Source organism: Hemicordylus capensis, chromosome 1 (genome assembly GCF_027244095.1).
Source record: "Hemicordylus capensis ecotype Gifberg chromosome 1, rHemCap1.1.pri, whole genome shotgun sequence".
NCBI classification, from domain to species: domain Eukaryota; kingdom Metazoa; phylum Chordata; class Lepidosauria; order Squamata; family Cordylidae; genus Hemicordylus; species Hemicordylus capensis.
Genome location: NC_069657.1, coordinates 179,687,649 through 179,714,081, shown reverse-complemented (window position 1 = coordinate 179,714,081; position 26,433 = coordinate 179,687,649). Strand labels below are relative to the sequence as shown.

At 41.1% G+C, this 26,433-nt stretch overlaps 1 protein-coding gene across 7 annotated transcripts in view; it reads left to right on the top strand.

Annotated features, from left to right (window-relative positions):
- Window positions 1-22,995, top strand: part of ORC4 (origin recognition complex subunit 4) — a 32,821-nt gene extending 9,826 nt beyond the window's left edge. For 3 of the 7 annotated variants that reach the window (XM_053263446.1, XM_053263452.1, XM_053263435.1), the window contains exons 4-15: window positions 535-874; window positions 3,132-3,222; window positions 8,358-8,433; window positions 9,249-9,334; window positions 12,283-12,331; window positions 16,268-16,419; window positions 17,422-17,595; window positions 18,759-18,845; window positions 19,607-19,715; window positions 21,669-21,764; window positions 21,847-21,914; window positions 22,507-22,995. In XM_053263446.1, coding sequence (XP_053119421.1) covers window positions 535-874; window positions 3,132-3,222; window positions 8,358-8,433; window positions 9,249-9,334; window positions 12,283-12,331; window positions 16,268-16,419; window positions 17,422-17,595; window positions 18,759-18,845; window positions 19,607-19,715; window positions 21,669-21,764; window positions 21,847-21,914; window positions 22,507-22,689 — 1,511 coding nt within the window. In that variant the 3' untranslated portion in view covers window positions 22,690-22,995. The remainder of the gene's footprint in view (window positions 1-534; window positions 875-3,131; window positions 3,223-8,357; window positions 8,434-9,248; window positions 9,335-12,282; window positions 12,332-16,267; window positions 16,420-17,421; window positions 17,596-18,758; window positions 18,846-19,606; window positions 19,716-21,668; window positions 21,765-21,846; window positions 21,915-22,506) is intronic. The other 4 variants (XM_053263485.1, XM_053263476.1, XM_053263470.1 and 1 more) reach the window with 2 other exon arrangements.
- The last annotated feature ends 3,438 nt before the right edge of the window (window positions 22,996-26,433 follow it).

Genomic DNA, 26,433 nt, shown 5'->3' with positions numbered 1-26,433 from the left:
CCTAAATGGCCAGTCCCACATTCAACTCCTAGCGCCCTTTGGATGTGTCACAAATCCCTGGACCTGCTCCTCCAGTATCTTCAGTTTTACTACCTCCTCCAGTACATCCCCCAGTGCCCATCCAGTTCAGCTAGTATCAGATTCTGACTCCTCACTCTGGCCCTGTGGACATTTTCCACAAGACTCCCACAAGCCTCTTGTCCACCCACAAGTGACAAGGAAGAGGGCGAGTTATCTGAAGAAGAGGCTTCTCCTCAGGTGTTCATATCCTCATGCCTTTTTTCCACTGCTGACATCTAGGTCCTCTTCGCTAAGGCTAAGTGGGCTATTAATGATGTCTCCCCCTCAGAGGCCTCAGCACTGGACCAGAACATATTTCCATCTTTCTCTGGTCCTAGGGCTACAGTCCCTTTTCCTCCACTGTTCCATAATATTATGCTGGCAGAATGGAATGCCCCTATGTTGACTAAACGTGTAGGGGCTGTCTTAAGAAACTTGATTCTCTCCCTCAGGACATTATATCACTTCTCTCAGTTCCTCTTGCAGATGCTCCAGTGGCTGAACTGGTCTCAGGTGCTGTTATGAACAAGGAGGGCCAAGAACAGCTGAAGGTGCCAAAGGATAAGAAATGTCATTTGCTCCTCAGGAAAGCCCATGATGGCCACGGTCATCAGAGCAGCAGCCACCAATTGGATCTTTACCTGTGCACCCATCCTTTGGACAAAGGACCTCATCCAGCACCAAGCCCAACAGAATGTACACCTTACCTTCGATTGCCCACACAGCCACAGGTTCCTTGTCAATCACGTAAAGAGCCTTCTTTGCCCCTTCCAGTCCCTCCAACACCTAGGGGGCCCTCTTGGACACAGCTCAGGTATAGGTCTCTCTTCCCCTTGAGCGCAGGGACTGGATGGCATCCCTGCTGCTTCGCATACACCAGACTTCTGTGGACCTGATGCTCCTATCTCAGGTCCTGGGAACCATTATAGTGTGTCTGGAATGCACTCCATGGGCCAGATGGCACTCATGTCCCCTGCAGTGGCTCTTCCTCCCAGGAAATGGTCATGCCTGCATCTCCTTTACCTACAATTCCCTCAACCTTCTGGTCCCTCAGGATATCACAGTTCATTCCGCTTGCAGTGCATCCACCCCAGCAGCCTTCTCGGCACATGCACTGCTTCTGGACATCTTTAAAGCAGCTACGTGGTCTTCCATTAGTCCTTTCATTATAAAATATTCTCCTTTCAGGAGGACTTTGGCCATAGGGTGCTTCAACAAGTTGTTTAACTACATCCTGTTCCACCTATCTACTTAACATTTGGGTATGTCCCATTTTGAAGGATGACCTGCACTGGGGGAAAAGGAACATTGGTCTTTCTATGAAGGATTCTTTTTCCCAGTGTTTGGAGGTCATCCAATCCTCCTATGTATGTACGTAGATGTCTGCTCAATGGGCTGGGATCCAATGTTTGTGTGGAGATGACACCCAGGGCATTTCAGTTATTGGGATATTTTCATGCTGGAAACAGTGGCTATTCCTGCTTTGTGTTGAAACCTTTTTGCCTTCCTAGGCTCCTCCCTGGCTCCTCCCTCTCTCCCCATGTCCATATGACTGACTTTCCTTAACAGTCCCAAACTGGGCTTTGGCACCTCCTGCAGCCAGAAACTAGCTTCACATTCAGATTAGTCCTGTCTGCAACGGGCATGCTAGGTACACAACCCATTCTCAAGGATGACATCTGTACACTGGGATAAAGAACTCTTCACAGTAAGACTAATGTTCCTTTTCACAATAGGTGATCAGCTCAAGCCAGACCTGCCTTTAGACATGGAAGTTCAGACCCATTAAGGAGGAGGAACCACCATTTTGGAGGAAAAATCTCAGCCCTGGATTGGCCTAAGATCAGTGCTGCATCAGAGATATGTCCGCTCTTTCCATTGGATCTCAGAGCTGCCTATCTCTGGGATAGTGGGAAAGCCTTTCCCCTCTTTAAACACTATAAAATAGGGGCCAAGTACCCCCACCATATTGTCACTAGTAAAGTCATGCATTGCTAGTAACCAGGCACCATGTCACAAGCTGCTACTAGTGTCCCAAGGAAAAGCAGGAGAGATTAATGATCTCTCAGCCAAGCCAAGGGCCTGTTTACTATTAGACTAAGGTAAAACTGCTAATTAGTTAATGTTTCTATATTTTCTTTTGCATTCCTGTGTTCTTTTCTTTACTCCCACTTCCCCTATTTCCCCCAGTCCCTTATTCCATATTCAACTCTTACTACTTAATAAATTTCATATATTTAGAAGTGGCTTCAGTTTGGTTTAAAAGGTTCTAGAAGGTTACTTTCAAATTCTTCTCTTGTGCCTTGAACCATCATGCGCTACTGATGAGTTGTTTTTAGATTAATATACTATTTGTCTAGAGCTGGGTTATGTGGACACTGGTAATACAGTGCCTCTAAGTCCCAAGCCAGATAGTTGTAGGTTGTTGAAGCCTGGTCAGTGACTTTAGATCAGTCTTCATTTGCTGGCAGACTATCTTGAAGGGGCAGCATGCTCCTAAATTGGGATCAGATCAGTCTCTCTACTGAGGGTACCTCCCACAAAAGCATGGAGTAATCACTTGGTGACGAACACTTGCTCCCACTTTGCACATGAGGAGAAGAAAGAATTTATCTGATTCTGGCTTAGAATAAGCAAAAATCTCTCATATCTGAATCAAGAGATCCTGACTTATTCCAGCAGGCACAGCTTCAGATCCTGATCCTGAAACTCTGGCTAGAATAAGCTATGATCACCTGGTTCGGATGTAACAAGAGATTCTGGCTTGTCCCTGCTTGTCCCTCGCACATGAAGGGAAGTGGGGATGAGTGTGCATGCACCTGAGGCTAGACCACATTATCCAAACCCAGATTCAGTCATGGCCGTGTTACATCTGAACTGGCCCATTGGGCTACTCCTAAAAATTTATAACATATACGCAACACTGCTTTGCCTCAGTTAATAGTTTTTGTTGTTGTTGTTTGAGGATTAATCCACGTTAAAATAGTTGTATTTTGCTTGCTTGAAAAAGTTTGAATTCATTTTTTAGCTTTCATTCATGAAGTTTAGTTATTTGTATTTTCCCCCCATAGGCATTTACTTGAGCTGTTAAAACGTACTGCTGTCAATGGTGAAAGCAATTCTGCACTCATTATTGGACCACGAGGATCAGGAAAGACTCTGGTAATATTTTCATTATTGTGTTCTTATTTATGGAGACCCATGAGGATGGTTACAGTTCTGTTCATATTTCAAATATATTGGGTTTACAATTTCAGAAACCTCTGCAATATTTTATCAATGAGTTCTGAATTTAAATTTCAATGTAATTCCACTTTCTTTGATATCGGGTGCTGTTAGGTTGCTTTGCTAATATGAGAGGAAGAAAACTTGATGTTCTTAATGTTAACTGTCAATGTTGAATTGAATTGAGCAGGCTATCTGAATTTTTACTTTTTAAATATATTAAAAATGTAGCCCTTGAAGCCATTGACTTTGCTTTAATTACTTCAGTTGTGTTTGAGAGAGAAGTTTTAGATGATATGGTATTGGAGTTCCTGGGTGGCATACAGACTAACAGCACTTGCAGAAGTTATTTCCTCCATGATCTTCCCAGCCACCTGAAAAGCAGTTGTTGGGGGAATCCTCTGGCATCGTGGCTGTAGAGGGTTATTGCTGGAAACCAGGCAGTAACATCCTCTGTCTGGGTTCTGGAAAACCCCTTCCCCCACATCCATCCGTGCTACAACCCATGTGATTGCCAAGAAGCCCTCAAGAACAGCCTTTTGGGCGATTCAGGGCTGCAGTGGAAGGATTTTGTGACGTGCGCACGCTTGCACTGTCTCACGCAGGCTTGTCAGCCACTTCCGGTGACATAGGTACTAAGGAAGCATCGGGGCTGCATGGAGGTACACTTCCGATCCGATGATCCCTTTTGCAAATGGAGCGCTAGTTGGAGGGAAGCGAAGCGGGGGGTAAGTGCACCCTCCCCCGTCCTTAAGGTCAACCCCCCACCTTCGTACTTCTCCCGCGTGGTTCCATGCACATTCCTAGTGGTGGCAGCCTAGATCCTACCAAGATTACAGGAAAGTTTTGGGAGAAGCCTTTACTTGGAAAGCATAGAGGGGATGATTCGGCATTTTTCTTCCCCTTACATGGGTTTGCTCTGAGACAAAGGCTTGTAATCAGCTACAATCATGCTATCAGTCTTTCAGTTATGTTCTTAAAGTAACTGTTTTTGTGTTTACAACTGTTCTTTTTTAGAATTTTGTTATTAATGTGTGGTGTGGTTAATTTTTTCTGGAAGGAATGGGGATGTCAGCAGAACTCAAGGTTTGAAGTGCCTATTTAGCTTACATCCCCAAAAGAGGCAGCAGCAATGTTGGCAAAAGGGAGCAACTGTGTGGAGAAGGGTGTGTGTGTGTGTGTGTGTGAATGGTTTCATTAGGAGTTGAGAGGAGTGAAGATTATATGTTTAGTATTAGAGCGAGTTTTATAACACAAAATATGCTCCCCACACACACTTCCCCACACACACTTCTTATATGGCTGGCATAAGGGGAAATTATTTTTATTTGATTTTTCTCTGCCTTTTAAAAAAAGGGTGGGGAGAGCAAATGTATGGAAAGGGGGGCATGAACAGTGCCTGTTCATTTTGCCTTTTGCCCTAGTAACAGCTGAGAAGAATTTCTGTAAGGGCTGGTGAAATCCAGCCCCCTCACCCCAAGAAAGAGTAACCTAAAGGGCAACCGTTATTGCATTCTAATGGTTTAACCCATGCCCCTGAGGTAGATTGGGCCTCTTCTATCACATAGGCCTCAAATGCTTACCAGTGTTAGTGTTGCTGCTCCTATGCAACAGTGGCCTCTTGCTTCATTTGACCATCCCCGTATGTCTGCCTGTCGTGCCTAAAGGTCCTGGGCCCTCTGGCCATTACAAGAAACTTGGTAGCCCCTCCTGCTTTTTACAATCCTTCTGCAAGGTTGGAGAGTTGTAAAAGCAAAATAGGAGCACTGAGACCTAGCAGTTCTGAGGTAAAACTAAGGAAGACACCATTGTCATAGCTAGAGCCAAGGCCTGTGTGACTGATCTTGTTCCCCTATTTACCTCAGAGACATGAGTTAAATCATTCAAGTGTAATAATGGTGGTTGTTTATTTTCAAGAGATTTCTCATTCCCTGGTGGCAGAGTTCACCAGCCCGGACACAAACAGAAGACCTTGTGGTCTTCACTCCCCTCATCTCTACTCCAATGTAATTTTGATTAATAGTGAAGAAACTTGTGTTCATGCAGGAATCTACAAATGTCAGAGTTCCTGAATTTCCTTTTACAAATTCCTTTTCAGTCTGTAGTGACCAGTCTCCCCACCCTCTAAAGAGTTAATAGGAAGTGAACCCTTGTCTTGACTGACAGGCTGGTGAACTGCAGGGCTCAACAAATCAGTCCATGGGGTGGGTGGGACATGAATGCTGCAGGGTGGGGGGGAGGATTCTGGAAAGAAGAAAGGAAGTCTGTCCTGGCAGCATGGAGGACATGCAGCAAATGTGTTTGCTGCAGTAGGATGACTGTAGATTCTTGTAAGACAGGATTGCAGGAGGCTTGATTCTCATCAGGAGTTTGGTGAGTTCAAGAACAGGAAACCAGGGCTTTGGCTTCAGGAATTTAGTCTAGGAAAAAAGTGTTTAGTCAGACTTCGCCGCCGGAATTTATATTTATTTGTGTGTACATTTTCCTAAGTATCTGTTATTTGCAACTGAGTAACTAAGATTTCAAAGTGTGCCACCCCAGAACCATCTGGGCACTTTTGAAGTATTCTTGTAACAACTAAGTATTTTTAAGTGTATCTAAAAAAGTTAAAAGCCTCAGATGGAACTAGTCTGTAGTAATTTTAATAAAAAGTCTTTCCCCCTCATTCTTTGCTTTTTACAAGCTTCCAAGGGTTGGTTATTAACCCAGCAGGAGAAAAGGGGTCCAAAAAGGGGATTTCTCTGGTGCAAAACGCGTCTCAATGAGAGCTTGGCCAAATTAACAATTGTTTCTATAACTAGCAATTATAGAAATTGAATGAATGAATAAAATAAACTCCACGTGCAGGCAGAGGCCTGAGAGAACAATTGGATTTATACACTTGCTTGTTAGTGAGGAGGAAAAGTGAACGGGGCTCTTTGGTCACTCCAATTCCCATTCAGAGTAGCCTTTAGGAGAGATCTGGTGGCAGCAGTAACTTACCAGAACTGCTGGGTTTACCAGAATCTTTTTCTTAGCTTTTTGGGTTTTGAAAGTTAAAGATTTTTAATTGTTCATAGGCAGCTTCTCTGAGCATGCTGCGGAAATGACTCATTGCTAATAGGAGCCCTTCCTGGCCTAGGTGACTGAGAAGGCTGCTAAGAGCTGGTTAAAACCAGATCAGCCAATTTATTCATTAACTGACCTGAGTCAGGAAAGGAAATTTCCACACACCGATCCACTACACAGTCATTTTCAGTAATCAGCTCAGAACAAATCCACACAATTCAGTCCTTCCTTCCACACTCATCAGTAGGCTGTAGGGAGATTGAGCAGTGTTGATGTCATAATTACTTCAGCAAATAGAAGAGCGTTTTTGCTCTGCCAAGAATATGTGAATCTTTAAACAGGATTTTTAAACAACTTCATTTTTAAACGAAATGAAAAATTCACACTACCTAATGGTTAACTGCCTAATGGATTAATACTAAAAATGTTATGAGAGATTTAGGAGACATCTCCATTCTGCTTTCATTTCTATGACTGAAGATCCAAGATCCGGTTATCACCATTTCTGTACTACTATACTAAACATTTGTGAATTTATCAACTTTTTGGCAATTTAAAAACGTTTATATTAACACACATTCTAATTGTCATCTGAAAGGCTGAGTAATGATTCGTATGAACTAAGTAATAGAAGTTCTTGTCCCCCTTAAATATTAAATTAAAGCAGAGCTTTTATTATGCTGAAAGTATACTTATAGTTTGGTATTCTTTGTACAGCAGTACATTCACGTTTTAGAATTCTGTATTCTAATCTTGTACTTACATTTCAGCAAGTAATAGGTAAGAGGAAATTAGAACAGAGCAACTTCATCTGAATAGAAAGAACTGCAGTTTTGTTTTTAGGTGAACTTAAAAGTCTTGCAAACTTAAATTGTGCTTGTGCTATCATTTTAATACTCTTGATAAATGTATTGATATAATCTAAATTTGTCCTATACAAGAAGTATATAACATACTGTACAGTACACAATAACATTAATTACAGTTCAGTACATATCCACAGAGAGCCACCTAATGGCGCAGTGGGGAAATGACTTGATTAGCAAGCCAGAGGTTGCCGGTTAGAATTCCCACTGGTATGTTTCTCAGACAGTGGGAAACACCTATATCGGTCAGCAGCAATGTAGGAAGATGCTGAAAGGCATCATATTGTACTGAGTGGGAGAAGGCAATGGTAAACCCCTCCTGTATTCTACCAAAGACAACCACAGGGCTCTGTGTTCGCCAGGCGTCAACACCGACTCGACAGCACACTTTACTTTACATTACATATCTTCCATAGCTTTTAATATGGAAACTTCAGTTAAGCCTAATGCAGCAGACGGATTGGTCTCTGGGGTTACTCAGAGAGACCATATGATGCCTGTTCTTAAACAGTTACACTGGCTACCAGTATGCTTCCAGGCAAAATATGAAGTGTTGGTTATTGCCTTTAAAGCCCTGATTGTCATAGGCCTGGATTACCTGAGAGCACCTTTCTTTGCAAGATCCCCAGTGCTCATTAAGATGATCAGGAGAGGTCCATTTTCAGGTTCAGCTAGTTAATCTGGTGGTGTCTTGGGTTCGGACCATCACAGTAGCCACCTCTAAGTTGTGGAATGCATTTTCTGTGGGCATAAGAAGCCTTCAAGAGAATCCTAAAGACACATTTTTTCAGCCTGGCTTTAAAAAATATTTAAATGGTTTTAAAATGAGTTTTATTTTAATATTTTAACTGGTTTTATTTGATTGTTTAAAATGGCTTTATTTTATGTTTTATGTTAATATTTAAATTGTTTTATTTTTGATTGCCTTTAAAGCCCTCTCCATGTAAACCGCCCTGAGCCATTTTTGGAAGGGCGGTATAGAAATCAAATGAATGAATGAATGATTGTGGATGTGAACCACCCTGACCCTTTTTGGTTGGGTGGCATATAAATAAATTAAATAATTCAGGATGGAAATTTTCATCCTGAATTAGAATATGGCACCAAAAGAGTATAATGCACTGTTGGTTTCATTGTAATCATTTTTTTCCTTCCTAGTTGTTACGTCATGTCTTAAAAAAAGTCATGGAAGTAAAGCAAGTAAGGGATAACATCTTGCAAGTTCATTTAAATGGTAAGCAATTCAACATTTGTTTGCTAAACTGGATTTCCTCACTCAACCTTGTAACTTAGCACTTTTCTGTGTTGAGTAACAATGGCAAGGAAGTATTCCTGCAAGTAAGAGCAAGCTATGGTTTGAGTTAAATCTGAGTGTGTGAGGGGAGGAAAGAGTGTGTGTGAGAGAGTCCAAGATTTGCTCATATAATGCTAAATCATGGTTTTGTGTTGCATATGAGCTTTCTGTCCCCTTTTTCATATTAAGGAGCTAGTACAGCTCTAAGGGACACCTGAGGGAGTATGGTTTCTAAATATTTAATTACAAGGCAGTTCTAATTTTTTCTTTGCTGCTAATTTTTTGATATGAGATGCTTGCCTTTTTTCTTTCAAAATATTGCAATCAGTTTAACTTTAAGGATTTAAAAAAATCTATTACAGGAGAACCTTGATATTCGTGGGGGTTCTGTTCCGGGCTGCAGCCACGGATATGGGAACCACGAATATCGGGTAATTGGTCCAATGGGATTGCGGGGGTTAGGTTCCCGTTGGCCAAATTTCACGGGGAGGAGCATCTTAGCTTGCTCTGATGCTTCCCCTGAGTCATGCTGTGCCCCCAAATTGGTCAAACAGCAGTGTTTTTTTCCTTCTATTTTTTCTACAAGGATGGGAGCCAGTTTGTGGCTCCGCCAGATAAAATGGCAGATACGCAAGGTTGGCATTATTTCTTTTTTTCACATATGTTGAGGTCAGGTGTCTTTTCCCTGACTGCGGATATGCGAATCCTCAGATAACAACGTCCATCTGTATAATGTATTTGTTCTCCTACTGTAGGGCTGCTACAAACAAATGACAAAATTGCTCTCAAGGAGATTACAAGACAACTAAATTTGGAAAATGTGGTTGGAGATAAAGTTTTTGTAAGTTTAAAAAAAACACAAGATTTACAATTATATAGATCCTTTGTACTTTCAAAATAAACATAATTATATAGATCCTTTGTACTTTCAAAATAAACATTATATACAGGTGAAACTCGGAAAATTAGACTATCGTGCAAAAGTCCATTAATTTCAGTAATGCAAATTAAAAGGTGAAACTGATATATGAGACAGACGCATTACATGCAAAGCGACATAAGTCAAGCCTTAATTTGTTATAATTGTGATGATCATGGCGTACAGCTCATGAAAACCCCAAATCCACAATCCCAGAAAATTAGAATATTACATGGAACCAAGAAGACAAGGATTGTAGAATAGAACAATATCGGACCTCTGAAAAGTATAAGCATGTATATGTATTCAGTACTTGCTTTGGGCCCCTTTTGCAGCAATTAGTGCCTCAATGCGGTGTGGCATGGATGCTATCAGCCTGTGGCACTGATGAGGTGTTATGGAAGACCAGGATGCTTCATTAGCGGCCTTCAGCTCTTCTGCATTGTTTGGTCTCATGTCTCTCATCCTTCTCTTGGCAATGCCCCATAGATTCTCTATGGGGTCAGGTCAGGCGGGTTTGCTGGCCAATCAAGCACAGTATACTGTATACTTTTCAGAGGTCCGATATTGTTCTATTTTACAATCCTTGTCTTCTTGGTTCCATGTAATATTCTAATTTTCTGGGATTGTGGATTTGGGGTTTTCATGAGCTGTACGCCATGATCATCACAATTATAACAAATTAAGGCTTGACTTATCTCGCTTTGCATGTAATGTGTCTGTCTCATATATCAGTTTCACCTTTTAATTTGCATTACTGAAATTAATGGACTTTTGCACGATATTCTAATTTTTCAAGTTTCACCTGTAGATCCTTTGTACTTTCAAAATAAACATAATTATATAGATCCTTTGTACTTTCAAAATAAACAATTCATTGTAATAACTATTCCATATTTTATGAAAGATCATAAAATAAATGCTCTTTATAGGGTGTGCCTGTTTTAATGTCATTCTCATTCTGAAATTTTCTAGTGTTGTAAATTAATAGCAATAGCACTTACATTTATATACCGCTCTATAGCCGGAGCTCTCTAAGCGGTTTACAATGATTTAGCATATTGCCCCCAACATTCTGGGTACTCATTTTACCGACCTCGGAAGGATGGAAGGCTGAGTCAACCTTGAGCCGCTGGTCAGGATCGAACTTGTAACCTTCTGGTTACAGGGCGGCAGTTTTACCACTGTGCCACCAGGGGCTCTTTAACCATGGAATCTTACCATTTTCTGGCAATAAATAATGTGAAATCAAGAGTGTTCCCAAGACAGAGATCACCCTGTCTGAATTGTGTAGGAATTTGCACTAAAGCAAACTGGGTAATAATGAAGGTCAAATAAAGGACTTTCAGCGGTACCTGTGAGAACAGCATTTTGCAGTGCAAGACAACTCTCTTTATCTCTAGGTCAACTTAGGCTACCCACCTGTTTTTGAACTACAGCTCCCATATTTCCCAGTCACAATGGTCAATAGCCAGAGATTATGAGAGTTGTACGCCAACATCTGCAGGAGGGCCAAAGTTGAGCAGCCCTGGCCTAGGTGCATGTCTTAAGCCACGGGTGGATAGATTTAAGGCTTCTGAGAGATACTCCCTCACCCCTCCAAGGTCAATACAAAATAGCAGGTTGGGAAGGTGGAGTCAGTCACAAAATGGCAGGTTGGGGAAGCAGATTTTACAATAACTTGCATTAACGCAATAAGGAATTTTAACATTAACACCCCTGAATTTCTGGAGAATTTTTCTGCAGAACAAAAGGGTAAGTAAGAGCAACTACTTTGTAGGAGAAAAAGCTGTGGAAAAATTAATGGGGAAATAAAGTAAAAGCAACCCTGATCACTCAGAGAGAGGGAGGGAGATTTAAAAATGGTTCTCCTACTCAGCTAACCAATCAGTTTTTCAGTACTGGCTGGAAAGGAGGGAGAAGCAAGTCCAAATATCTGGAGAGCTACTTTAGGTAAGCCTGAGAGCTATCCGTCTTAAGCCATCACTGACTGCATCTGAGTTAAAGGAAAACGTAACATTCAGCAAATTCCAAAATATAGTAAATTTCAGAGCTCAATATATCACACAGACCAAGAATTGGATTGTCAGTTTCAGACCACTTGGGAAGTCTGTGATGGTGCACAAATTACCCCAAAAGTTGTTTACTTAACTGTCTGGAGAATCTCCATTCTGGTCAGGTTTTCTGAGCAGAGACCAGACAATTGCAATTCCTGAACTGAGTCTTTGCCAGCTAGTGAAGGACATGACATGATCAACCTCTTATTCCCAAACACAGTGGGTGGCATCCAGCTAAATTCTCCCATCAGCAGACACTCTTTCTGCTTGTGCTAGGGGTCCTTCCATTCATGGAAGAAATTTCTATAGTGATATGGTATGCAGAAGTTGTTGCAAGTGAGAATGACTTGGAAATGGTTCACATATTACCTGGAGTCCAGGGAGGCTGTGTGTTAATTATTTACTCATCTGCTTTCTTTGCTTTGAGTAATGGGTAAAGAATGGACTTGGCATGTTTGCCGCAGCAAGATGTGCACTTGAAAGTCACTTGGAACTTGCACAGTTCACCATGGGAAAGATGCACAAGTTCCCTCATGGTGTTACAGCAGAAGTTAGGAAAAAAGATGTATGAGTCATTACTGCATCCACTTCCTTTGCTTAGTTGTGTAATGTCCCAAGCTGTCCTAATATGGAGACAGCTTGTCTTAACTAGACATTCACCATTCTAATAATTCTGCAAGATTACACTTCACAGATGCAGCTACATCATTTCTATTCAAATATTCTGAATAAAAGAAAACTCCTAGGTTGTGGCTGACTTGGACTTAGCCTTTCATATTTAAGGTTACCTAACAGTTGTTTGTTATCTTTTAGGGTAGCTTTGCTGAAAATCTTGCATTTCTTCTTGAAGCATTAAAGAGAGGTAAATACATTTTTCCTTGGACAATGACAACAATAAATGCATAGCTTTCTCCAGCATGACTGCGTTGGAAGTTATAGGCCTACCTCCATAAATGACATGATGAAACCATAGTTTATTTTGTTTAAGTAGAGTGCATTCAGAATGTGGCCTTCCAGATTCAACCTGAGCAGGATCTAAAATTAACTGAGTGGATATCAAAAAACATGTGAGTGTGCCCTAGAGGGAACACTGGGAACGAGGCCTAGACATCTTAGTTCTTGTAAATAAGCCCTTGTAGTATAAATGAATTGTAAATTGTATTAATATGCACAAGCCTCTTCATTATTGTCAGTAAGATTTCTGTGTTAATATGCTTGCAAATCCCTGTTCATGAAAAAACTGGCAGGGTCAAAAGTTCATACCTGCTGTTTTTTTAGTTTTACAGTTTTTTTGGAGGGAAGAAATTTTTTGAAAAACTGAAGGAACTTTGTGTTATACGGATTGGATTGTTTAAAAAGAACTGTTGGAACAATTTGTGTATAAAAGGAGGTTGCTTTTAGTACAGTTCAGTTCTGGAAGTTAGTTATGAGAGTTCAGTTTTGGAAGTCCGAGTTGGAGAGACCTGGAGAATCAGAGCTGAAATCACAGTTGAAATTGGTGAATCAGAGTCAATCAAAGTCAGGAGGTCAAAAAGTAAATGCTGGAAAGCTGAAGGAACTGAGGCCAGTCAAAGCTGAAGAATTGCTAGCCCAGGTTGAGCGAATCAGTGTTGTGGCTGTCTCAAGAGCTTAAATCACAGAAGAACCAGGCTGGATGGAACCCCAGGCCTGTACTGTGACCAGGACAAGAGAAGGAACAAGCCAAGTTGCTGAAAGGAAGGTAACTGCAGCGGACTATGTATTAGGGACCAGTTTAGAATAGTTTATTTGGATGTGTTTTTCCAACCATTCTTGACTCCTTTATGGTAACTGTTTTGCTATACAGAGAAACCAAAAAGCTAATGTTTTAAATCGACTAATATTTTTCCAAGGTAAACTTTGTTACATTTAGAGATTAGAAGTGGTTGCTTAATGTTCTCTACCTCATGCCTATAAGCCTTTCCACTCTTCTGAATTTTTGTTTTTGGGGTGTCTTTTTTCTTCTTTCAAAGGTGTAAAGGCTGTTGTTGTAGACCCAGCCATATAAATGAAAAGTGCTTGGTGGTAGTGGTAAAGAATTGATATCATGGGTCTGGTGGGATGTGAATTTCCTCCACACATGTCACGGGGGGGTGGGGGTGGGCAGCTGTTCCTCCACACGTGGTGGTGGTGGGATAGACAGCTATTCCTCCACACAGCCATTACTTATGGTTTATCTGGTGAGGTCTTTGGGGTTCTTTTCAAACAAAAATATTAGCTTACATCAGACCCCATCTTATAAGAAAAAGTAGCCAGGTTTTTTGTTTCTGTCCTCAAAATATGTGGCAAGCTGATACAGCCTGTCTAACTGGACCTCTCAGCAGCTTTCAATACCATGGTATCCTTCTGGGGTCATCTCTGGGTTGGGACTTGGTGGCACGGTTATACAGTGGCTCTGCTCCTACTTGGAGGGTCGTACTCAGAAGGTGGTGCTAGGGGATGCCTGCTCTGCCCTATAGATTATGAGGTGCCACAGGGATCTATTTTGTCCCCCATGCTGTTTAATATCTACATTAAACCTCTGGGAGAGGTCATCCGTCGGTTTGGGCTGCAGTGCCATCAGTGTTCTGATGACACCCAGCTCTATCTATCTTTTAAATCAGCAGGCACCAGGGAGGTAGGATGCTCTGAACCTGGATTTGGGGGCTGTTCTAGACTGAATGGGGGCAAACAAGCTGACACTTAATCCAGATAAGATGGAAATGCTCTGGGTTGGTAAAACTGGTCTTCTGAGTAGTGAGGTAAATCTGGTCTTGGATGGGGTCACATTCACCCTGAAAAAGTCTGCAGCTTGGGGGGTCTTTCTGTATCTGATGCTGTCCTTGGAGGCACAGGTGGTGGCAGTGTGCAGAGGTGCCTTTTACCAGCTATGGCTGGTCCAGCTGCAACCCTGCTTGGAGAAGTCAGACCTGACCTCAGTCACTCACACTTTGGTAACATCCAGATTGGACTACTGCAATGTGCACTCTGTGGGGCTGCCCTTGAATATGGTGTGGAAGCTTAAATTGGTCCAGAATACTGCTGCAAGGATGCTTGTGGGCGCAAGTCGCATCATGCGTGTTGCACCCATCCTGCAGTAGCTTCATCAGTTACCAGTTCGCTTCCGGGCTAGATTCAAGATGGTGGTCATCGTTTAAAGCTCTACACGGCTTGGGGCCAGGGTACCTGTTGGACCACATTTGACCATATGAATCTGTAATGGCCTTCCGCTCAGCATCTCAGGCCCTGCTCATGGCCCCACCACTAACAGAGATCCAGCTGGTGAGACATGAGATAGGGCCTTTTCAGTTGTGGGCCCTCGGCTTTGGAATGCCCTCCCTGAAGAGCCATGCTATCTCCCTCAGTGTTTTTAAAGAACAAATTTTAGAAGTCTCTTTGAAAAAAGGCTTCTTAATGTTTCATCTGCTGCTTATATCTGGTAGGTTCTGTAGGTTTTTATAGTTCTCAGTTTTTAGCTTTCAAAATAACTTTTAATTTGAAACTGTTTAAAAAAATTGTAATTTTAAATTCATTTTAGCCTGATCTTTTAACATGTTTAACTTGTTTAATTTTTTATTTTTATTTTACAGACTGTTGTGAGCTGCCCTAAGCAGTAGTATACTGGAGGGGCAGGGTATAAATATTTTAAATAAATAACTGTTCTGAATTTTTCTGAGTTTCTTTTGTGTGTGTGTTTTTAAATTCTGAGTCTATCTTTTCCCATGATTGTTTAAAATCAATCAAATATTTTTGTTATAGCTAAACAAATAAACGGACTTAGTTTTTATAAGAAAATGCTTTGCTACTCTCTTGGATTTAGAATTAAATGAGAACTTTGATAGCTTCTGCAATATTTTCTTTTTTGCCCATTAGTAGAATTTTATAGCATTACAGGTAGCCCTCATTACCCACGGTTTAGCTTATCTGCAGTTGGATCACTGGGACCCAGTTTCTTTATTCACAGGGTGAAAATAGAGTTATTTTCACCTATTTTCAGTTCTGGAGTGGCCAAAAATGACTTCTGACATCATTTCCTGCTGCCATTTTGTAGTGCTGAGTCATATTGTGGCTCTTTTCTGTTGTGGGGGGAACTAAAAAAATGAAGGTTTTGGAAGTTTGGCGGGGGCATTGCTGGTGAGCAAAGTACTGTGCTTATTTCTGCCTCACCCTGCTTTCTCTTGTGATTTTCAGTACTTCAGTGTGCTTAGGAACCTAAACCACCAGTCCCCATAGGGTTAAGGTCACTTTGTTTGCTGTTTTGTTGTCTGTGGAAATAGGTGGAAACGGAATCCCTGTGAATAACGAGGGCTGCCTCTATACAATTCTGACTTGGATTCTGAGATCCATGGACATAAGCAACTTTGCACAATCCCTCCTTGGTTCTGAGGATCTTCCACTTTTTGGCAGAACAGAGGTCTGTTGTAAAGAGGAAAGAGTAAAAGGTCGTGCAAGCTTAATTGCACTTGTGGTTCTTCAGTCCTGTGCACTGTGTGCTCCATCTTTATTGCCTTCTGTGGTGTTTTTGTTTAGCAAATCTGTGAATGGGAAGTTGCAAAGGAAAGAATTGTTACATCAGCAAGGTATGGGTTTGGGACAGAGTATTTTAAGCTGTTTGGGGCAATATTGCTATATTAAGGGATGGAAAAAAAACTAGTTGTCCCTTCTAACAATGAATGATAGTTTTTGTTCAGTCTCTCAAAAGGCATCTATATTAAGATTTTAAAGATTGTGCACATTACCTGATCAAATAATTATTCAATGTGATGACAATTATATTTACCAGTTTTGTTTACTCTGTTAGGTGACCGTGCCCACAGTTGTCCAGTACTGTTCATATTGGATGAGTTTGATCTCTTTGTTCATCATAAGAACCAGACTTTGCTTTATAACCTCTTTGATATATCCCAGTCAGCACAGACACCTATTGCTGTTGTTGGTCTGACTTGTAGATTGGTAAGATGTGCTTAGTATTTATTTATTTATATATTTAGTTGTCAGATTTATATACCGCCCAAACTTTCATCTCTCGGTGGTTAACATAAAACGATTAAAACACATATAAAGAGTTAAAACAGTTCAACAATATAAAATCAAATGCAAAATTAAAACTCATGAATTTTTAAAAACTGAGAAAGCTTGGGTGAAAAGATGGGTTTTCAGATGGGTTTTTTACAAAATTGCCAGAGATGGGGAGGATCATATCTTAGTCGGGAGCGCATTCCACAATCTCAGGGCAGCAACCAAGAAGGCCTGTCTCTGTGTAGCCACCAGACAAGTTGGCGGTAACTGGAGACTGATCTCCTCAGATGACCTCAATGGATGGTGGGGCTGATAATAGAAAAGCCACTCTTAATATATATGTCATGCAGTTCAAATAATGTTTTTCTTGAATTTGTCTTGAACTGACTTCATTTAGAGACTGTCCGAGGGTAGTTTAAGAGGCTTTCAGAGCATGTGAATCTTCTTCCAATCTCTATCTTAGGATGCTGCTTTAGAAATCATGAAAAATGGTTCTACTGAACTTAAAACAGCTTCACAGACTCATAATGTAAAGGTAAAGTGTGCTGTCGAGTCGGTGTCGACTCCTGGCAACCACAGAGCCCTGTGGTTATTCCCCCCCCCCTTTTAAAAAACGTTTTCTGTTGCACCACTCTTGTCTGAAGGAACTTAGTAAATGAGTTTTAATGAACCTTCTATATATCTACCAAACCGGAAACTACTTAGAGGTTTGATAGTGGCTAAAAATTCTAGAATGGAAATGCAAATAAAAATGAAATATTAATGAAAACCTTTAAACAAGTAGGTATAAATTTTTCCTCTTTTATTGGAGAACATTGAATTTAAGTTCAGATGTTTTCTTAAGTATATGAATACCACAGCAGAAGGAGAGCTTGAATGCATTTTTTTCAGCGCTTAGATGTCTTGAATGCTAACACTCTATTTGTTTTTTACTAGGATATTTTAGAACTCATGGAGAAGAGAGTGAAGTCAAGGTTTTCCCACCGGCAAATATACTTAATGAATTCATTTGATTTTAAAATATATCTGAATATTTGTAAAGAACAGTTATCTCTGCCTCCAGAATTTCCAGAAAAATCCTTCACTGAGAAATGGAATAAGAATATACAGGTACTTGAAATAAAAGCAGTGATTTTAAAAAAAAACCTGAATTGTTTTGCTGAAGGCTGACAATCCTAATGTGAGAGTGTGTATTCTGAGTTCCAAGGTAGTAATTAATTGTAAAGTCATAAACGGGGAGCACACATGGTACTCCATTTGTACATGGAGGAAGGGGCAGAAATGCCTTCTTATGTCAGCCCGTCATACTTTCTAGGGTGTGTTCCAGAGCTATCAACCTTGGAAGGGGACTTCTTGGTTGTGCAGCAGGGGGAAATTCAGTTTGAAAGGAAGAGCTTAGGTGAGCAGAGCAACTTCTAGCACCAGTCTAGAGCCTGGCCATTATTTTCAAGTTGCTGAGAGCAGGGTGAATGGTGGTGTGTGTTGCATATCAAGTACTTATTTAGAATAGTTGGAAACTGTTTCTCATTCCTACACTCATGATTAACTTTGAAAACATCTGCCTCTGTGAATATATTGTGCCAACATATGCAGCTAAGTTCTCAAAACAAGACCAGTCATTAATGACATGGCTATGCAGTGACCTTGCAAAATGTGTTCTTGTTTTTCAGCTTATAAAATAAGGAAATGGGAAGAAAATGCTGGCTTTTATAATAGTGCATATTAGTTCATCTAAAGAATGTAAAGATCAATAATCTGTTAAAGTGGCAATTCTTGTTTGCCTTGGAAGGAGGCAAAAGAGAGTTGGTCTTGTGGTAGCAAGCATGAATTGTCCCATTTGCTAAGCAGGGTCTGCCTTGGTTGCATTTGAATGGGAGACATGTGTGAGCACTGTAAGATATTCTCCTTGGGAGATGGAGTTGCTCTGGGACGAGCATCTAGGTTCCAAGTTCCTTCCCTGGCATCTCCAAGATAGGGCTGAGAGAGATTCCTGACTGCAACCTTGGAGAAGCTGCTGCCAGTCTGAGTAGACAATACTGAGATAGATGGACCAGTGGTCTTACTCGGTATATGGCCACTGCCTATGTTCCTAAAAATTTTATTTTGATGTTATCTTTTATTTTTCCCTGAATCTGGAATGTTTTCAGTTTAATTGCAACATATAACAACACTTCATGTGATCAGCATATCAGTATGATATTTATTAATGAGGGTAAAGACTGCAGAGTTAACTTTTATAAACCTTATACAAATATAATTTTAATCCAATTTAGTCTCTCTTAGAAGACCAAACAGTGCAACAAGTGCTGCAAAATCAATTCCATCATAGCAAAGACCTGCGGTCTCTCTACATGTTGTTGGTAAGACTATTTTGGCACCTTAATTGCTTTTGAATACTGCTTTCAATTTGTTCCATAAATTCTGAGTGATATTTTTATTGTTCAGCTTGGGAATCAACTGATATAGATAGGGAACTTAGCTTATTGAACATTGTTATGTTTGTGTTTTGAAATACATCAAAAATCTTCATTATATTGCATGCTTAAGAGCAACCATCTTTATAGTGTAGATAGTCACAGTGGATCACATCAACCTAAGCTGTTCTGGGACTGATACTTTTCATTTAAGTTTTGTTTCTGCCTGTAGGACACTATATTACTAGCCCAATTAGTTTAGCAACCATGGTTTAATGATAAACCATGGTTTAGCAACTTGATGAGCTTCAACTCAAACTATGATTTTATCTTGGTGGTTTTAACAAATGTGTGTAACATGGGACTGTGGCTTTTTTAACGGTAAAAGCAGAGTGAAGGAGGATGAGCAGCTCTCTGAGGTTCATTCACATAGCACTAAATCACAGTCTTAACATTGTGACTGAACTGGTCTTTTGTTTCCCAAAGTACTGAGTAGTCTACTTATAAAAAGTAAAGTTTAATTTGAATTAATGTTCCTTTAGTAGCTGAAAAATGGTTAAAATTCTCAAAATTTGTCATTGCAACCAATACAATATATTGTAGATTGATCAATATGCTCTTGGTCAATACTCTATCATGGCATTATGTTTTGAATAATTTTAGAATGTACTTGGTGATCAGCAGAAATATTTTTGTTTTGTCTTCAGATGCTTGCTTTAAGTAATGTAACTGTGTCTCATCCATATATCAATGCATCAGACCTTCTTGGAGCAAGCAGTCTGTATAGAATGGATTCAAAAGCAAATATTATGCATGGTAAGGAGACAGTATTTCTTCACAGACTTTGGGAGTGTAAACTTCCATGTTGGTAATGGGTTGTTAATCCTGAAACTCTGTAATGCACAGGAAAAACATTTGTGATAAAATATTGTGTAAAAATAGTTGGGATGTGCTGTGTGTATTAGTTTTACGGACCAAAAAAAGAACAAGGTAGCACCTTTTAGATTAATTGTGGTAATGTAGTTTCTTTGGCTTAATGGAGACATGGCAGCCAAATGATGATTTGTCTCTTCAGAATGCGCTCTTACCCTCCGCATGCTTCAGTTCTCTGCAGCACTTTCTGATCAATGGCGATCATTTTCTGTGGTGTCCAAATTATGCGAACTGTCGTTCCTGCAAGCCATAACTTGCCTCTGAACCAGAACAGGAAACTATAGTTTGCAGTGAACATAAGAAGAAGCCGTCTTATACTGAGTATGTCTGTCTAGCTCAGCATTGTCAACCCTGACTGGCAGCAGCTCTCCAGGGTTTCAGACCAGAAATCTTTCCCAAGCCTTCCTGGAGAGGCTGGCAGTTCTGCAACCAGGAGACTTCTACATACAAATCATGTGTTCTACCACTAAGCTTCCCATAGTGGGTTCCAGTTCTGGTTTGGCTGCTACTGCAAAGCAAGAAGGTGCAGGAGAGTGTCTCTGGATTGCAAGAGGGAAATGCAACAGTGAGCATGTCCCCAGTGGACATACTAGCCAAACCATGGTTTTGCTATTTCCCAACAGCATCACTTCTTCAAACTGGTTGTTCTCTTCTGTCCCTGTGAAGAAATCTTTCTCTAATGGAGAAGTGGTTCCGTCTGATGCATACTTTCCTAGTCTACTTCCAAAAAAAAATTATATCCCACACCTTCATAGCATCCCAGAACAGTCTATTCATAGGAATGTTTTCATACAGTGTAGCTGAAAATCACTTCCAAGTTCATCAGAAAGAAGGGCTCCTGCTTCTGTGAGAGTCAGTGCAACAAAGTAGTGACAGAACAAATATTTATACGTATTTGGTGTCTTGGTCTTATTAGGTGACTCAGGCTTGAGCTCTAGCGCCATGTGCACCTGCACCACCACTGAGATCTTTCAAAAGCAGACGTTGGGACACTTCACAAACGGTTCCTTTTGTTTTAGTAACATACCAGCTTATCATTCACAGTTGGAAATGTTTTTCTTGTAAGTTCAGAAGAGAATCCAAAGCTCGTATGCCGTTCGCAAACTGGCACACTATATTGATTGGCAAGGAATGTAGTTTTGTGTCTGGTTTTCTTCCCTGGCCCTTGCATCTTCCCAGTGTCTTTCTTCCACCCCATGCAATGCTAGCTATCGTGTGTGTGTGTGTGTGTGTGTGTGTGTGTGTGTGTGTGTGTGTGAAAAAAACTTGTCTTCTGCCTGCAGAGTGTGTAGGTGGCAGTATCTCTTGAGCAGCCAAGCTATGGTGGCAGTACCATAATGTGGGTATATATGTGACTCTTCGTATTTGGTGGTGCTCTTCCATTAGTGGGAGATCTTCTCCAGGGTGATGTGCAAGAGGTAGTGCAACATGTTGTGCAAGTTAGCTAGTGCCCCATATTGCATGGGAGGTGGCACATCTTTTACTGGCGCAGGAACTAGTCTGGAACAGAAGTTCCTTGCTTGGTACAGCTCCTTGTGCTTCATCTTTATGTTAGTGCAACAGTGTTGAACAAGCACTACACTCCTCTGGATGCTGCCCAGTAATTATATTTTGTATTTTGATATAATGCATTGGGGAGAGTGCTTAAGATGAATTTGAGGAAGGAAACATATTTTATTGCATTTGCTTTTGAAGTTCTCTCTGAATTAGACTTTATTTTGAAAACAACTTAGAGAGAAACATAATACAAAATTGTCTCGTATTGCTGGTGACACTGTAAATTAAACATCTAAAAAGCCACACTATAAATAAGAAGTATTATCTTTTCTCTTACAGGACTGTCTGTGCTGGAATTCTGCCTCGTAATAGCTATGAAACATTTAAATGATACATATGAAGGAGAACCTTTTAATTTTCAGATGGTTTATAATGGTGAGGTGATTTCATTATTTATTGCAAAACAGATGTTTTTTTTCCTTTAGAACAGTAGTAATACATATCCTTTCTAATGCAGAGTATCAGAAATTTGTTCAGAGGAAAGCACATACTGTGTACAGTTTTGAGAAGCCTGTTGTCATAAAGGTATGTATAGTTTATTACTTGTATTTCTTGGCAAAGCTTGACCATTGTTTTGCTGTCAAATGACATGAATAGTTTGAAATCAGCGTAAAGTATTGACAGCCATTTGGCTGAAAATGAAGTACCAAAGTATTGTATAATTGGCTTTGAATGAATGGGGGTGCCTGTTGATCCTCCCTGTATTGTCTGGTGCTTTACTGCCCTCTGGTGTACATTGATTGTATGTGTGTAACTTCCTAACCTGGATATGAGAGAGTTTTTGGGACTGACCAAATTTAATAGCCCAGCTTAGCAGCCATGTTTAGATTTTTTTCTATTCTGATTTTGAGATTATATTTTAATAACAAATTATTTGTATTACTTCAAAATAAAATGTAAATTTAATCTGTTTTCTAATTTCTCTGCTTGTGAACACTGTTCCCTCTAACAGGGATTTCCAGATGTTCACTACAACTCCCAGCATCCCCAGCTGCAGTGGCCTTTGGCTGAGAATTGTAGTCAACAACATCTGAGAATCCCTGTTGAGGGAACACTTCTTGTGAAGAATGGTGGGAAATGATCCTATTTATGAATTCTTTACATTCTTGTATTTTAGGCTTTTGAACATTTGCAACATCTTGAGTTGATAAAACCTGTTGAAGGCCCATCTACATGTGCCCAGAGAGAATATTTGCTAATGAAACTGCTTTTGGACAACAGTCAAATTATGAATGCTCTGCAGATCTATCCAAATTGCCCAACAGATGTCAAACAATGGGCTACATCATCGCTAAATTGATAGTGGGCTTTTGAAGCTTGATGGATCCTCTGAAAGTGTCCTTTAGTTCTTAATTAACCAGACTAAGAATCAGTGCTATCAGTGGAAAGATGCTGCAGGCAATCAATGTTTTTTCCTAAAACCGGAATGTATGTTAAAATTTGTGGCCCTAAAACTGAAATCTTGCTTTTTCAGATGTTCTGTGTCTTCATCATGCTGTTTTAATTGGAGTTGTATTGAGATTTGTCTTGCTTTAATAATTGTCTAATATATCGACAAGATAAATGTTAACTTTATAGCTTGGAGTAAAGCTAGATGCAACATTGATTGCATTGCTGGCCCTGCATTTTTGTGGGTTGTGTTGGGTTATATGACAGCTTTGGGAGGTGAGCAGCAGGATTTTAATGCTTTTTCTCAGTTGTGGACCTGATCCACATTGGGAGCCCTTTCTGTTTCTTTCTCTCAGGAGGGACCATTGGCAGCTTTGGGTCGGGGGGATCCATATCAAGCCCAGAGCAAAGAAAAAGCCTTCCCCCTGCTCCATTACCAAACTGTCTCCCCTGCACATGAGAGAGTGAGCAGTGTGATTTATGTCATGTGTAGCTTGGTCTTCAGTGAGAGTAGCTTAGAGAGGAATGTTCACTAAAATGTCAGTCTATCTTCTGCTGGAATGGAAACAGAGCAAGAGGGAAAAAACAGGTTGCTTACCTGTAACTAGTGATCCAGGAGTGATTCACACTAATGGGAAATGTGCGCACACAGCAGATGCTTCAATAGGATTTCAGTAGCTCCATCTGACCCTCTAGCTCTGCCCACATACTCATATGCTACCATTAGAAAAGGTGGTCAGATCGTCATTTCAGTTCCATGGCAACCACTGCAACTTTGACGGTAGTCTTATCCTCGTATCTTAGGTGGTGAGAGAGAAGATTGATGTAATTGAACACCAACCTGAAGTGTGGGTGGTGGGTGAGTTGTGTGAATACCTCCCAGATCACCCTAATGGATGATTAGCTAGTTAAGCTCTCAGTGGTGGGTGCAGGTTGTTGACCTACTTTATGCGACATTAACATTTGCTTTAGGACTCTTTGCCAAATGATTTACCTCCAGCCAATTTGATCCAAGACATAGTGTTTAATAAATGGCGGCCTTGCAAATCTCTTCTATATTTACTCCTGACAAATTTGCACCAGAGGAACCCACTCCATGTGTTGAATGTACTTTTCAGTCTGCTGGTGGTTTGATTTTTGGCATTTGTAAACCTCTTCAATTGCTTGTACTATCCAGCTTGACAATCTTTGTCTTGATACCTTAATTCCTTTTATATTCTTATGAAACACAGATATTCTTGTTTTCCCTAAAGGACTTTGTCCTTTCCAGGTAGAAGGCCAATGCCATTCTGATCTCTAATGTATGTAATTGTCTTTCCAGTTCTATCTGGGGATTTCTGGAAGGATAGTGGTAGCACAATGTCCTGACTTATGTGAAAGTTTGTAGCGATCTTTGGAAGAAATGATAGTCTGAAGTATTACCTTCTCCCTCAAAGTAGGAGGTCACAGCTCACAAAGGGTTAACTTCCACTCCTTGCTCCTGATAGACAGGAAATCTCAGGTGTTTTTCTGGTAGCTGAAGTCTGTCCCCTTCTCCCAGCATGCTCAGGTGCGATTCCCCTGTTCCTTCCTGTTTTCGCTCCTGATCAGACATACACCTGGGCTCCTGCCCAATTTCTAATGTGCTTTCATCCTTTCTACCAGTGAGCTTTCTCTCTTTTTACAACTTGGCATGGAGCTCTCGCAAGCTGGGGCACCTTAGCAGGTTCCCTATCAGAGATCATGGGGCAGGGGTAGAAAAGTAAGAGTCGACAAAAGAGGCTGCTAAGTGGTGCCACCATGAGCCGTCTGAGCCACACGGCACAGGGAAGAATAAGAAGACGGTCCCTACCCCCTGCTCAGCAACAAGCAAGAGAATCTTAATACAGGCTGCTTGCAGTGAATCACTGCAGCAGCCTGGGGGTCAGGAGATACACGTGGCTGGTAGGCCGGCAGTGGGCAGTGGGGAGTGGGGAGATGGCTCAGGACCTCTGGTCCCCAGAGGAGGCCCTGGACAGCATCAGTTCGCTAGAACTAAGAGCCATCAGGCTGGCTCTAGCTCACTTCTCAGTCTGCTTACAGGGTTGGTGAGAACAGACAGCATGACAGCCAAGGCCCATGTGAATGCAAGGTGGGGATCAAATCCAGATCCCTGATGGAGACCAATGCCCTCTTCCATTGGGCAGAAGGCAGAACGCAGTTGGCGTTCCCTAGAGGTTCGCAGGGCCCTATTCACCTATATTCGAGGGACAAAGGACCTAAAGCGGTCCGATGCCCTCTTCGTGTCCTTCCACGCTACTTCACTGGGCTCTAAGGTGACCTTAGCTCGTTGGCTGAGGGCATGCATCACCACAGCCTATCAAGCCCTGTCACTCCAAGTTCCACAGGGCATCACAGCACTACCTGCAGTGCAGCCACCCTGGTGGCTTTCACAGCACAGGTGTCGCTAGGGGAAATAGGCCACACGGTCCTCCATTTCTCCCCTTCTCAGGCACTACAAAATTGACTTACTTGTCTCAGAGCAGGTGGCCTTCAGGAGGATGGTGCTCCAGCAAGTGGTACAGAATTGATCCACCCCACCCCCCGGAAACCTGTAACTGCTTTGGTAAGTCCCTTTGTGAGCCGCGACCTCCTACTTTGAGGGAGAAACAAACATTGGATTTACCCTGAAGGGTTCCTTCTCCTCTGAAGTAGGAGGTCACGTGGTCAACCTGTGGATCAGGGACTAGCATAGTGCTAGGCCATGCCTCTCTGCACCAACCTTCGGGACTAATTGTTCCGATACTTGGAACAACTGTTTCTACCTTGACTAATATCTCAGGGCCTCTGTCCTCTATCCTACACCCTTTGCATGCTAACTTCTAGTTTCCACAACACTGTGGAGTTCTGCAGCCAAATCATGAATCGCGACAGTCTGAACTGGGGAATCGCACCTGAGCATGCTGGGAGAAGGGGGTGGACTTCAGCTACTTGAAAAACACCTGAGATTTCCTGTCTATCGGGAGCAAGGAGTGGAAGTTAACCCTTTGTGAGCCATGACCACCTACTTCAGAGGAGAAAGAACCCTTCACGGTAAGTCAAATGTTTCTTTCTCCTTATGGAAGCAGACATTTGGTGTATCTGCTCTCAAAGTTTGTAATTCATTTAACACTCCTAGCAGTAGTTATAGATATGAGGAAGGCTGTCTTAACTGATATTGTGGCTAATTATTCAAAGGTGCAAGTCATTAAGCTTGTTAGAATTGCTGACAAACTTTATTGACTGACAGGCTCTTATCTGTAGAAATATATTTGCTAGGGTTTTTTTAAAAAAATTGTTAGTGGATGTGAAAAGGCTGTCTAGAAATCAATACCACAGTGGCAGCTTGATATTGCTGCTAAATGTACTAAGAGATGTATTACAGTCCCTTGATCTTTAGACCAGACATATGTTAAAGCCTGTATTTCTTTTTCTGGGGGTACCTCTTTTTCCTCCACAAGCTGAATATCTTTTATACTTGGTAGCATGATTTCCTTGTTGAAGCCTTCCTTTCATTAAATAATTCTTTCTCTAGTTCTGTGGCTTCGGGTTTGCGAGGAGGCAGCATGCAAACTTTTGAGCTTCTGGGTTTATTTTTTAGCAATTGGTTTTTCTTCTCTTATTAACTAGGTTTTTGACCTTGGTTTTTATCTAAACT